This window comes from Alligator mississippiensis, chromosome 1, assembly GCF_030867095.1.
Source record: "Alligator mississippiensis isolate rAllMis1 chromosome 1, rAllMis1, whole genome shotgun sequence".
Lineage (NCBI taxonomy): Eukaryota > Metazoa > Chordata > Crocodylia > Alligatoridae > Alligator > Alligator mississippiensis.
In genome coordinates this window covers 322,755,847-322,768,293 of record NC_081824.1, presented here as the reverse complement: position 1 = coordinate 322,768,293, position 12,447 = coordinate 322,755,847, and the positions used below count along the sequence as shown (strand labels likewise).

General features: G+C 45.4%; 1 protein-coding gene across 1 annotated transcript in view; it reads left to right on the top strand.

Moving 5' to 3' along the window:
• The window catches only part of BMX (BMX non-receptor tyrosine kinase), a 49,104-nt gene that overhangs the window by 28,499 nt on the left and 8,158 nt on the right, over positions 1-12,447 (top strand). The window contains exons 13-17 of the mRNA XM_006261088.3: positions 578-749; positions 5,211-5,427; positions 8,992-9,056; positions 9,562-9,680; positions 12,160-12,317. Of these exons, the coding sequence (XP_006261150.1) occupies positions 578-749; positions 5,211-5,427; positions 8,992-9,056; positions 9,562-9,680; positions 12,160-12,317 (731 nt within the window). The remainder of the gene's footprint in view (positions 1-577; positions 750-5,210; positions 5,428-8,991; positions 9,057-9,561; positions 9,681-12,159; positions 12,318-12,447) is intronic.

Below are 12,447 nucleotides of genomic sequence, written 5' to 3'. Positions count from 1 at the left end.
ATGGCCCCAGGACTTGCCTGCCTGACAGGAAGTTGCTGGGAGCTGTCCCAGGTGTGGGACAGCTGCCGGTGAACCTCCTGCTGGATGGGAGACACAGGCCTTGCTGGCAGCTGCCCTGCTTAGCATGCCCCTGCCCACTCCCCAGAGCAGCCTGCTCCACACCACACAGAGCTGCTCTGGGAGTGCCACCCTCTGGAGTGCCAGCTTCATGCTGGCAGCCAGGATGGGGGGACAGAGAGATCCCCAGTCCCAGTGCTGATCAGTTTCCAGCTCTTGAGAGCAGCTGAGCAGTTCCAGGACCGTGGACAGAGAGCTCCCTGGGACCTGTAGTCCCCTGCTGCCTAGGCTGACCAGGATCAAATTTGCTCCAGGTCAGTGTCTACACAAGTGTTGCTGTGCAGTATCTACTGCACAGTTAGTTTACTACCTGTATTTACAGGTAGTAGGTAACTGTGCAGTAGACTAATTTACTGTGCAGTAAATGTGGAAACTTGTAGATAGTGATATTTTACTGGGGAAAAGATTATTATGCATATGTCAGTACGATCACTATAAGGAATTTCTTCTGTTCTGCTAGGGATCTGGGAGCTGAAACGTGAGGAAATCATCCTGCTGAAGGAACTGGGGAGTGGACAGTTTGGAACTGTACAGCTGGGAAAGTGGAAGGGGAAGTATGATGTTGCCGTTAAGATGATTAAAGAGGGATCGATGTCAGAAGATGAATTTATAGAGGAAGCTCATAACATGATGTAAGCTTTAGTGTTTCTTAACTAAGTGACATCACCAACAGTCATCTTCCCAAAAACATGTCAGTAATATAAAGCAGTCATTGAAAAGGGAAACTTCAGTACCACAAGCAGCCTTAGGCACAAGTTGAGTAGGTGACTGCATACAGAATCATATTTAATGAGGTATCACTGGAATAGCACAAAGACTGCAGAATCACCTACTATAAACTGTTCTTCCCTGCCTGCAGAACCTTTTTAAGAATATCTTTCATTCAACCAACATAGATGGAATTGCTTATTCATAGATTTTGTAGACATTAGGGGCTGGAAGGGACCTTATGAGATCATCGAGTCCAGTCCCCCCCTCCCCCCCCACCCATAGGCAGGAAGTCAGCTGGGATCAAGTGATCCCATCAAGAAAAATATCCAGATGTTTTTTGAAAGAGTCCAGAGTAAGTGCTCGCACCAGACCCTGGACACACACACTGTAAAGAACTTTTTCCTTATGTGTAGTCTAAATCAGCCTTCCTGGAGTTTATGGCTGTTAGACCTTGTTATCCCTTGGGGAGCTCTGGTGAACAGCTGTTCTCCCAGGTCCTGATGTATCCCTCTTATATAACTGTAAGCTGCTACCAAGTCTCCCATGAGCCTTCTTTTTTCCAGACTGAAGAGTCCCAAATCCCTCAGCCTCTCCTCGTATGGCCTCCCCTTCAGGCCTTGAATCATATGAGTGGCTCTCTCCTGGACTCTCTCAAGCTTTTCCACATCCCTCCTGGAGTAGGGGGCCCAAAACTGGACACAGTACTCCAGCTGTTGCCTCACCAAGCCCAAGTAAATCAGGAGGATAATCCCTGATTTTGCTTGAGATGCATTGGTAGCTTCACACCAGAGTTTGGTTTGCTTTGCCAGCCACAGCATCCTATTGGTGACTCATATTCATCTTGTGGTCAATCAGGACCACAAGTCTCTTTTGGTCATGGTGTTAGCTTGTAAGTCTGTTGAAGGTTCTTCCTACTGAGGTACAGAACCTTACATTTCTCTACATTGAAGGCCATTAGGTTTTGGTCAGCCCACCTTGAAAGCGTGTCCAAGTTGGCCTGCATCCCCAGTTTGTCCTGTGGTGTGACTGCCCTCCCCCATAATTTGGTGTCATCTGCAAACTTTGCCACTTTGCATCTGACTCCTGACTCCAGATCATTAATGAAGATGTTAAAGAGTACCGGCCCAAGTACCAAGCACTGATGAACTCCACTGGTCAACCTGCACCACATTGATTTGCTCCTGTCAATTAGTACTCTTTGGATCCGACTCCATAGTCATTTACCTAGCCGTTGGATCATAAGATGATCAAGGCCATAGTTCCCTGGTTTAGCCATGAGGACATTGTGGGGAACTAGGTCAAAGGCTTTCTTGAAATCCAGATAGATGACATTCATGTCATCTCCCTTGTCCAAGGCTCATGTCACCTGGTCATAGAAGGAGATGGGGTTGGTCAGACAAGACCTGCCAGTTACAAAGCCATGTTGGCTGGCCTTCAGAAGATTGCCTTCCTCTAGTCTGCTGTTGATGGATCCCCTGACAATTTTCTCCAGGATTTTTCCAGAGATGAACATCAGATTGATTGGTCTATAATTCCCTGGGTCATCCCTCCTCCCTTTCTTGAAGATAGGGACCACATTCGCTCTTTTCCAGTCTTCTGGGACCTCACCCACACACCATGAATTTTCAAATATCTTTGCCAAGGAGGGTGAAATTTCTACCAGCTCCTTCAAGACTTTTGGGTGCATTCCATCTGGGCCCATGGACTTGTAAGTTTCCAGGTTCTCAAGGTGTTCCCTCACCTGATCCACATCAATTTTGGGCCTGCCACCTGCTCCCAGGATGGTTTGTGTCCTTTCTGACAGTGTGATCCCCTTGCGAAAAAGTCATTTAGGAGATTGGCCTTTTCTTGGACGTCAGATGTCAGCTGCCCCATTTGATCTCACAGGGGCCCAATGCTATCTTTGTTCTTTTTTTGAATTCCCGCATATCTGAAGAAGGACTTTTTGTTGTCCTTGATCCTCATAGCTAGCCTGAGTTCGATTTGTGCCTTGGCTTTTCTGGACCGCTCCCTACAGGTGTGGGCAAGTGCTGAGCAGTCCTCTGTTGCTGGTAGGTGTTATGGGGCTTTGGCCTCTTCTTGGTTGATGCCTTTCCCCCCAGCAATGTCAGGATGAGATCTGGATTCAGCACCACTGAGATAGTTCAGGTGCTGTTCCTACTCACCTGCCACATCTTTGATGGTCATTGTTCTTTTCTTGGGAGGCAGTTCCCTGTAGGTGGCCGGAGGAGATCTCAACTCTGGGTTTCTTTGTGGGGCTCCAACCTCCCCTTTATCCCACCCTCACCACATCCATAGCCAGGGGCAGACTCTGCTCTCCGCAGGTCTTGCATTGGGATGATCCTGTCTCCTCCATGCCATCCACCTCCAAGTGTCAGGTTGGCTTGGCCATCACCCCTCTCAAGACCATCCTTCATCTTTGGACTGAGGCCTGGGCAACTAAACACAGCCCAGTCCAGGGTTAAGTGCAACTTAGAAGTAAAACTGAACATAAGATGTCAGTGTCTGCTGACGGGTTCCTGGGATCTTGTCTCCCAGGCACCTTTGGTCTTGCCAAGGACTCCATCATCCCTTTCTACCTAGTAGGCATTTGGAAGGGTCAGCCATCCTGTGATGGGCCTCTGCTGGCCCTCTCGGGCAAGCCCCCCTTGGATCTGGCAGTCTTAATTTAAAGCCCTGTCAAGAAGGTCAGCCATTCTGGCTGAGAAGTGCTTCTTCCCTTTCCAGGTGAGGTGGAGGCCATCCCTTCCCAACAGTCCACTCTCTCTGAAGTGCGGATCATAGTCAAAGAAGCCAAACACCTCGCAATGGCACCATTGCCAGAGACTTCTATTCATTTCACCAATGCACCTTTCCCTCCGGAGCCCATGTCCTGTGACTGGGAGGATCGATGAAAAAGCTATCTGTGCCCCTAAACCCCTGAGCCCAGTCCCCAGAGCCCTGTAGTCATGCATGACCTGGCCTGGACTGCTCCATGCCATATCATTTCTGCCCACATGGAGGAGTAGCATGGAATAGTGGTTGGAGGGCTAGACAAGTTTGGGGATCCCCTCCATCACACCCCAGACATGAGCTCCAGGCAGGCAGCAAACCTCACAAGCTAAGGTGTCAGGGATCCTGCCCAACCAGAGAGGGACCAGTGAGTACCCTCTTCCCCTCCTCTCTCTCCCTGGGGGATTGAGCCAAGTAGGAGCCAGGGCAGGGTGAGACCCTCCTCAGCTCCTCTCAGCTGCCTCTCTGAAGCTGTCTAGTCCCCTCCCACCACGGGCCCCGCTCACCTCCAGCTCTGCAGATGGGGTCTGCTGCAGCTGCTTATGGTTGCTGGGGGTTTTTGGAGTGCAGGGGCATGACGGGCTTACATCCGTGCATCTCTCACCGTTCTGGGACCCAAACTGAATTCCCTGTTTTCTGGTACAAGTTGGATGGCATGAAAATGAATTAGCAAGATGTGAATGCATCTTCAGTATATTCTCACTTTGGCAATTGTAAGGTAACTACTCCAATGTCTGCAGTGCCATACTAGTTTTTTTTCAAAATAGTTGTATTCAGAGACATTTTGGGCACATCTACACGAGATGCATCAATGAGCATTAGCCTAATTTAATGAGCATTACGGGTGCACATCTACATGTGCATGCCTTTAATCTGCATTAAAATGGTGAAATTAGTCTAATTTTGCCTGAATTTGATACCTGCAAATGCCAGTATCAAATTTAGGCACGATTAGTTAAAGTGCATTAATGCATGTGTAGACGAAACCCAGCACTAACTTTAGTGCCGGGTCTGCCCAGCAACTAGGGTCACATGGCAGGGCTGCAGGGACCTGGCACTAACTTTAGTGCACTAAGTGCATCAAGTGCACTAACTTTAGTGCCAAGTCCCTGCACGTGTAGACATCTGCCAAAAATCGCTTAATGCTCATTAAGCTAATGCCTAGAAGTTAATTAGTTAACCTAGTTGTAATGGCTGATTCCGCTCAGGCTACATGCTTTTAGTAAAAGTCCTTGTGGTTTAAATCCCTAATCTATTCACTCTGATCTCTTCATTTATGGTGCTTGTTTAGTGCATGCATACAAAAGAATATGCCAACAAATCCCAGTGCTAGACTGAAATATAAAATAGTAGTTTTCATTAGTCCTTTTGCCATTGCTTCATAATAATGAATAGAAAGAAAGTAAGATCTTCTTGAAAAGGGAAGTTTTAAAGGTTTATTGATCAAAACCAAATTTGTGATTTGGTTGATTACTAAGCTTCATAGAAGTTTATTTAATAATTAATAATTTATATTGTTCAAGTGTTTTATTAGCAATAGCAATGTGATGTTTGAAGAAACAAAGTTCATACAGTAACATACATATGTTTTTAACTATTTATTTCTTCAGGAAACTTAACCATCCCAAACTGGTTAAGCTATATGGGGTATGCACAAAGACATATCCTATCTACATAGTGACTGAATATATGGCAAATGGCTGTTTGCTTAGTTACTTGAAGAGTCGTGGAAAGCAACTACAACCCTTTCAGCTGCTGGAAATATGTTACAATGTGTGTGAAGCTATGACATTCTTAGAAAGCCATCAGTTCATACATCGAGACTTGGTAAGTTCTGTTAAGAGCAGAATCAGGACTTTAGGTCTAGATCTTGAAAGGCATTTAGGGGCCTTTCACTGACTTCAAGTAAGTAAAGGTTCAAATAGTTTCAATGGTACTTAGGCCCCTGTACGTGAGCTGGCACCCAAGAATGTTTGGCCTTAATTTGTATACTCCCAGTTAATGCAGGAATGCATGTTGAAAAATAATGACAAAAGAGCCTTGGAGAAATTGGTTATTTTATAAACTAATTTTAAAAATCATCCTAAATCCTAGAGGCTCATATTCAAGACTCACAAGTTCAAATGATAGTCTCGTCTTTTCCTTGAGACAATATGTGAGAATCTATACGTGAGGAGTAACTTTTCAATGGGCCTTCAACCCAGTCTCTGAGTCTCCAACAATACTGTCATATGCTCAAGACTTAAGTCTTTTAATAATTTAGCGGTGTGTGCAAAGCAAATAGACATATTTTTTTTAAATCTGAGGTGCCAGGCAATTTACATGGGTAAAAGACAAGTTTTAAATAAAAAGGCAATTTTTGAAAATTTGCTCCTGAGAGTTACAAGTCATGGCTAGCTAGGAAAAAAAACTGAGCCTGACTTTGAAAGGAAGACTACAGATGCAAACAATGTCCAGACCTAATCATTATACAGATAGACAATATAGCCTTAAGACACAGCAAGCATAAATAAGCATTTGCAGAATTGGGGTCTTATTGGCCTATTGACTTCCACTACTGCTTAAAATGTCTCTATATTCCATTCTATTTATAGTGCATAATAAATAACCTACTCAGCATTCACTTACAGTAAGTTTGTTACTCTTGTTTTGAATGAGCTGGTAAATATTGATGCAGAGTGCCCAAACAACACAGTCATTGGACTAAGACTCGACTTGAGAAACTGAAGTTCAGTTTCTGGCTCTGCTGTGGGTTTGCTGGCTATCCCTGTGCAAGTCCATTTCGTCCATGTGGACGAGTGGAATGAAGATATGGGCCTCCACTGTAAACTGCTTTTTGAGACTGACAGTCAAAATGTGTTGCATAAATGATAGTCAGTAGAGGAAATAGTAGTAATAGTAATACTATTACTACTACAAATAGAAACGAGTTCATCATGTATTAACTGAAGGATTCCATTAGTTCTGGGAAATTCTTCTGGATAAAAATAAATATCATATTTACTCAAATATGAGACAAGGGTTTTCCCCTCAATCAATTTGGGGGGCAGGAAGCCCCTCATATTACATTCATATACACCAAAACCACATTAAATACATTGCCCATCTTTAAAGTGCTTTTAAGAGCAGCATGTGCTCAGTAATGGAAAAAAAATATGAAGTTGATTAAATGCAGCCAACACTGAGTGTGACAATAAAATGCGACTTATATCAGGGGTGGACAAAATGGTTGGTCCACACAGTGGCCTCACTCTATTTCCCAGTAGCCTCCTCTTGTGTGGCTGCCCAACAATCTCCGTGGAGACCCTGGGAGTGATGGGGCCATGAAAGCATGGGGTCATGAGCTTGGGCCCAGAGCTTGGGCCCAGTCTGGGGCAGAGCCACAGTTGTGTAGCCCCATACTGTTAGGCCCTGTGCTATCACAGCTCCACCGCTCCTGGGGTCTCCATTGGAGACTGGCAGGAGCCCCATGGGATGGATGGGGAGCTGCTCCAACAATCTGGGACAGTTACAGCAGGGAACCAGGGCATAACTGCAATCTGCTCCCTGCATGCCCCTGCCTAGGGAACCTGCACTCATCACAGGGGCATGCAGGCAGCAGATCACAGCTCTGTCCCAGCCCCAGTCCTAGCCCCACATTGTCACAGCCCCAAAATTCCAGGGTCTCCCCAGCCTCACCCACCTTTCTTGCTCCCAGCCTCTACCCCACCCCAACTGCCTTGCTCGTGTGGGTCCTGCCTCCAATGGTGGGTACAGGGAGGATGATCTAGGGTGCCTAGGCAGTGGGGTTGGGTCTGGCAGCAGCAGCCAGAAGAGCTGCTGCCACAGGGGCTACTGGGAAATAGACTCTGCCATGGGCTGGATCTGGCCTTTGGGCTAGACTTAACCCATTCCTGGCCTATATGGAACAAATATGCTGATGGGGAAACATGTTTTTTTCCTTTTAAAAAAAATTATGTGGGTGCTCCACAGGGAACTGGTACCAGGTTTGCTGTATTGCAGTACCAGGCCAGAGTGAACCCTGACACCCTCCCTTTTATGCCATGACTGCAGACCAAGCTGTTGATGGCAACCCTTTTGTTTTTTTAACAATTTTTTCCTGTTCCAAGCCAAATCAAGTCCAAATCCATGAGTTAGTCCAGAACCGTAAGTGGCCCTACAACCAGCAAACATCCTCCACCCCCACCAGAGGCTTCAGGTATTTCCAATGTCTTTTGGCAGGCATCCTATGTGCAGGCCCCAGTCCGGAGGCTTGGGGTTCGGATGACCCCAAGTTTCACCTGCCCTCAGCCATATGGCCACAGGAGCAAACTAGGGAGAAGCCTCCCATTTCCATAAGAAGCACATAGATGGAGGAAACGGTAGATGTCAAAGCATATAAATGAGGAGATTTTATGTTAGTTTCCAAATATGTTATGTAAAGTGCTGTAAACTGTTATGTGTTTAGTGTGTGGAGGGGGGGAGGGAAGGATGTTTATTTTAATTTTTTTTTTAAATACCTAGCAGTGGAGGTACCAGGATAGTATCAGTCAGGTTGTTTTCTTGCTGACCTTTGAATGACTAAATGTAGAAGGGAGTGGAGACCTGTCTTACACTGCAGCCAGGACTCCCTACGAGTCTACTATAGCTTCCCAATAGAAGGATCTTAGCTACACACCTATTTTATGGAGATGGGGCATTTCCCTCTAGCTTGCTCCTTTAGCCTGTTGATTAAGGGCAAGTGACATTTGGAGGTATCTAACCCCCCAAGATCTCTGGGCTTGGGCTTCCACGTAGGATCCCTGCCATGGCTTTGGAAGTATCTAAAGTCCCAGGCTGAAAAGTCTGGGAAATAGGATACTTACCAATGGTAGCACCACATGGATTTGAATGATTGAGTTTTGCTCAATTGGTAGGATTCAGAACTGATTTGGTTAATTTGACCTGGAACATAAAATGTATTTTTTTAAAAAGCAAAAAAAAAACCTTGTAGTACATGTAAGTCCAAATTGCTACCATCATGTTTATTTCAAAGTCAGTGTTTTCAGACTTGTTCCTCACTTGCATATACTCAGGGAGAGCAGGGTCTGACAGTAAGGAGTGGGCAAAGGGCTGCAGGAGGAAGAAGCTAAGTGGGGTGTAGGGTAAAGGGGCTACCTGGCATCCCAAATTCATTTTCCCTGTTGGGAAAGGGGACATGTTGGGAAAGCAGTGGGAAGGGGACATGTTCAAAACAGACCTCCAATACTTAGATTCTATACCTGGAAATATGTATCAAATTTATACATTTTCCATATATATAATCTAATTATTGGGGGCGTCATTTTATATTTGAGTAAACAAATGGTAATGTCACCTGTTTTTGTTTTGGATTTTGACTACTCAGTTTATTTTATCATTTCCCCACTAAAGGCTGCAAGGAACTGTTTGGTTAACAAAGATCTTACTGTGAAGGTATCTGATTTTGGAATGGCTAGGTAAGCTACAGACTGAATCTTTATCAAAAGGTGCGGTAATTTCAATCATACTTGGTTTATTCTGATTAATCAGCTAGTGCTGCCATGAAAAAAAACTAATGAATTGTTTACTAGTAAAATTAAACCCCAGGTCTTGTAGAGAGTTAATAATTATAACTCATTCCAGGGTGTTCATTGTGATGTTAAAGAAACCCTAGATTTGTACTTTGTAGGTGAGAGAGTTTCTGTAATGGTTCCTTTTTGAGATAGCCACATGAGTTTGGATTTCTGTTGCCTTCAGCTTTACAAAGCAATACAATATAAAGGGTCCCCCCATAATTTGGTAGTAGCAACCTGCCTGTGTAGGACAAGGTTAGAGTTTCTATGTCCTCACCTCTTAAAGTCTGGGTTTCAGCCTAATCTGAAACTTTTTGGATAGTTGTTCTAGTAACATTAAAGGAAAATGCAGTAAGCAATATATCACTGTACGTTTGTCATAACCTGAAGACTGGATCTTGCTTTGCAGGTATGTTTTGGATGACCTATATGTAAGTTCACTAGGAACTAAATTTCCAGTAAAATGGTCAGCACCAGAAGTTTTCCATTATACCAAGTTTAGCAGCAAGTCAGATGTATGGGCCTTTGGTACGTATTGGAGGTGCTATATGTAACGCAGGAGCTTAATAAGGTAGAAAATGCAACTTTTATTTCATAGTTGAAAAGCTAAAAGAAACTATCCAACAACTATCTTCAAAGATTTACAAAAATACTCACTGCTTGTAGCTGCTTAACATTGCTGTGCAACAACAGTAGATCAAACTGTGCCCTGTGTTATGCAGCTGTAGTCCTAATAGTTTTCTTTTGATGTAGTGTGAAGAAGTTTTTAATGCAGTGCTCTAGTGTGAGTTGCTGACAGCAGGGCTTGAACCTGAGACCTCCTGCTCTACAGCTTGGGTCCCTGCTGTCCAAATTAAAAAGACCCATTTTCTTACCTCAACGACTGTAACAGATTCATAAACATCTACATGTGAGTCAGCCACTAGAGGGGGGCAGAGCTCCAGCCTGAGTAAACATGGGTTACACTTGTCATGCTTCAGGGGTATAGGTCGGGGTAGGCAACGTTTTTTGGCCGGAGTGCTGAAAAAGACCGCAATGCCTACTTTGGAAGGTGCAGGAGTGCCAGCATGCCAGAAAAACAAAATGAGGGCAGGGTGTACATGGCAGGATGCCCTGTTTGTGCCCCTTGCCCCCAGCCCTGCTGCCCCTGCCCCCCAGCCCGGGCTTCCAGCTGGCAGCAGCTCCCCAGAGCTGGGGCTGGCTGCAGCCAGGAGGCTCCAAACAGCTGTGCTGGGCTCCGGAGCCCTGGCATCAGCTCTGTACCAGTGCATGCACCCGCGCCTCAGAGCCAGCAGTGGGGGAGGGGCCAGAGGCAGTGCAACCCCGATCTCTCCCCCACTTCTGGCACAGAGCTGGTGACTGGGCTCTGGAGCCCAGCGCAGCTTTTTGTAGCCAACCTGGGCTCTGGGCAGCTGCAGCAAGCAGAGGGCAGACTGCAAACAGCTGTGCCAGGCTCCACAGCTCCAGCATGAGCTCCATGCACACGCAGTCACCACCAGCATGGACCTGATGCTGGAGCTGTGGAGCCCAGTGCAGCTGTTTGCAGCCTGCCCGCTGCTTGCTGCAGCTGCCCAGAGCACAGGCTGGCTACAAACTGCTGCACAGGGTTCCAGAGCCCAGTCACCAGCTCGGTGACAGAAGCGGGGGAGAGACTGGGGTTGCACTGCCTCAGGCCCCTCCCCCACTGCCGGCTCTGAGGCGCTGGTGCATGCGCCAGTACAGAGCTGATGCCAGGGCTCCAGAGCCTGGAACAGCTGTTTGCAGCCTTCTGGCTGCAGCCAGCCCCAGCTCTGGGGAGTTGTTGCCAGATGGGAGCACGGACTGCTCCCAGCAGGCAGCTGGGATGCTGCAAGCCCTGCTGGGAGCAGCCTGGGCTCCGTCGCTGGCCGTGCCGTGCCAAGGAAAATGGTCTTGCGTGCCATGCTTGGCATGCGTGCTGGGGGTTGCTGACCCCTGATATAGGTTGTAGCTGGGTTGGTCTAAGCACATAGGCAGACAAGGTTCTTTGGGTAAATCTGATATCTTTTATTAGACCAACTCAAATAGTTGGAAACATTTCTTCATGTTAGGTCTTTGCCAGAACACAATGAACACCCAGTTCAGATGTCTAATCATCTAGCTACTGGTTGCTTAATTGTTGGGTTTCATACATATGAACAGGAATAGATGGGAAAGGACTACTCCAATGTAGCAGGTGTGCTGAGGAAGCAGTGTAGGCATGGCCCTTAGAAACTACAGGAGAATCACAGGGAAAGTGTGAATCCAGATTCTGTTTCTCATGGTATTATTATCCTACTGTAATTCTCATGTCTTGAAGAATCAGAGGAGTCAAGGCCTGATAGCTCTGAAATGAACACAAACAGAAGAATACTTCAAAAATAATCACTGTAGGGAATATTGCATGTGATGAAGAAACAATTCACTTCACAATTGACATGAATGTCACTCAATGTTCACCAGCCTGAGAGTTTTTTTATTGCAAAATTATCACAAAGCATCAATTTGTGATATTTGTGACAGTAATATTTCCCTCTGTCTTAATGGTTTCTAGAGATCTCAGGCTTTATTGCTAAGTATGGCAGATATAAAACCACTATAAGGTCTTTTGGGAATCCTGTTTAAATCTTCTAATTCTAAAAGAATGCAAGTGCCACTCACTAAAATACCAGTTAAGTCAAGTAAGCCACTCTTCTACAAAACCCCTCTAGTAATGGTTTTGTGTCACTTTTCTTCTCATAGCATTTATATAAGTTGTTTTTTTTAGATTGTGATTTCTTGAACAAATCCATCATGCATCTCTACCATTCAGCCTAGTCTATCACTACAACAGCAATATTTTTATAGTTGAGAATATGCTGAATTATACCAGCACCATTTGTCATTCATCCCTGTAAATCTTCTGGGAAAATGCTTCTAGTAAAAGTCTCATCAGTTTTTACCACCGTGTTGGACGGGTATTGCTTCAGTGTCTTGATGTGGTCTTTAAACATTGTGGATATTTTGGCAGGAATCTTAATGTGGGAAGTATTCACCTTGGGAAAGCAACCCTATGAGCTGTATGATAATATGCAAGTGATTCAGAAGGTTACTAAGGGATACCGACTTTATCGACCCCAGCTCGCCTCAGAAACCATCTATCAGATAATGTACAGCTGCTGGCATGAGGTATGTACGTTAGTCCATATGAGCTGGACAAATAATAATTAGTGTGATTCATTAAGAAGAGGTGCAAAAAAATTAATACAGGAAACTCTCTGATACAGAAAAGCAGTTATAAAGAGAAGCTAGTTTTCAT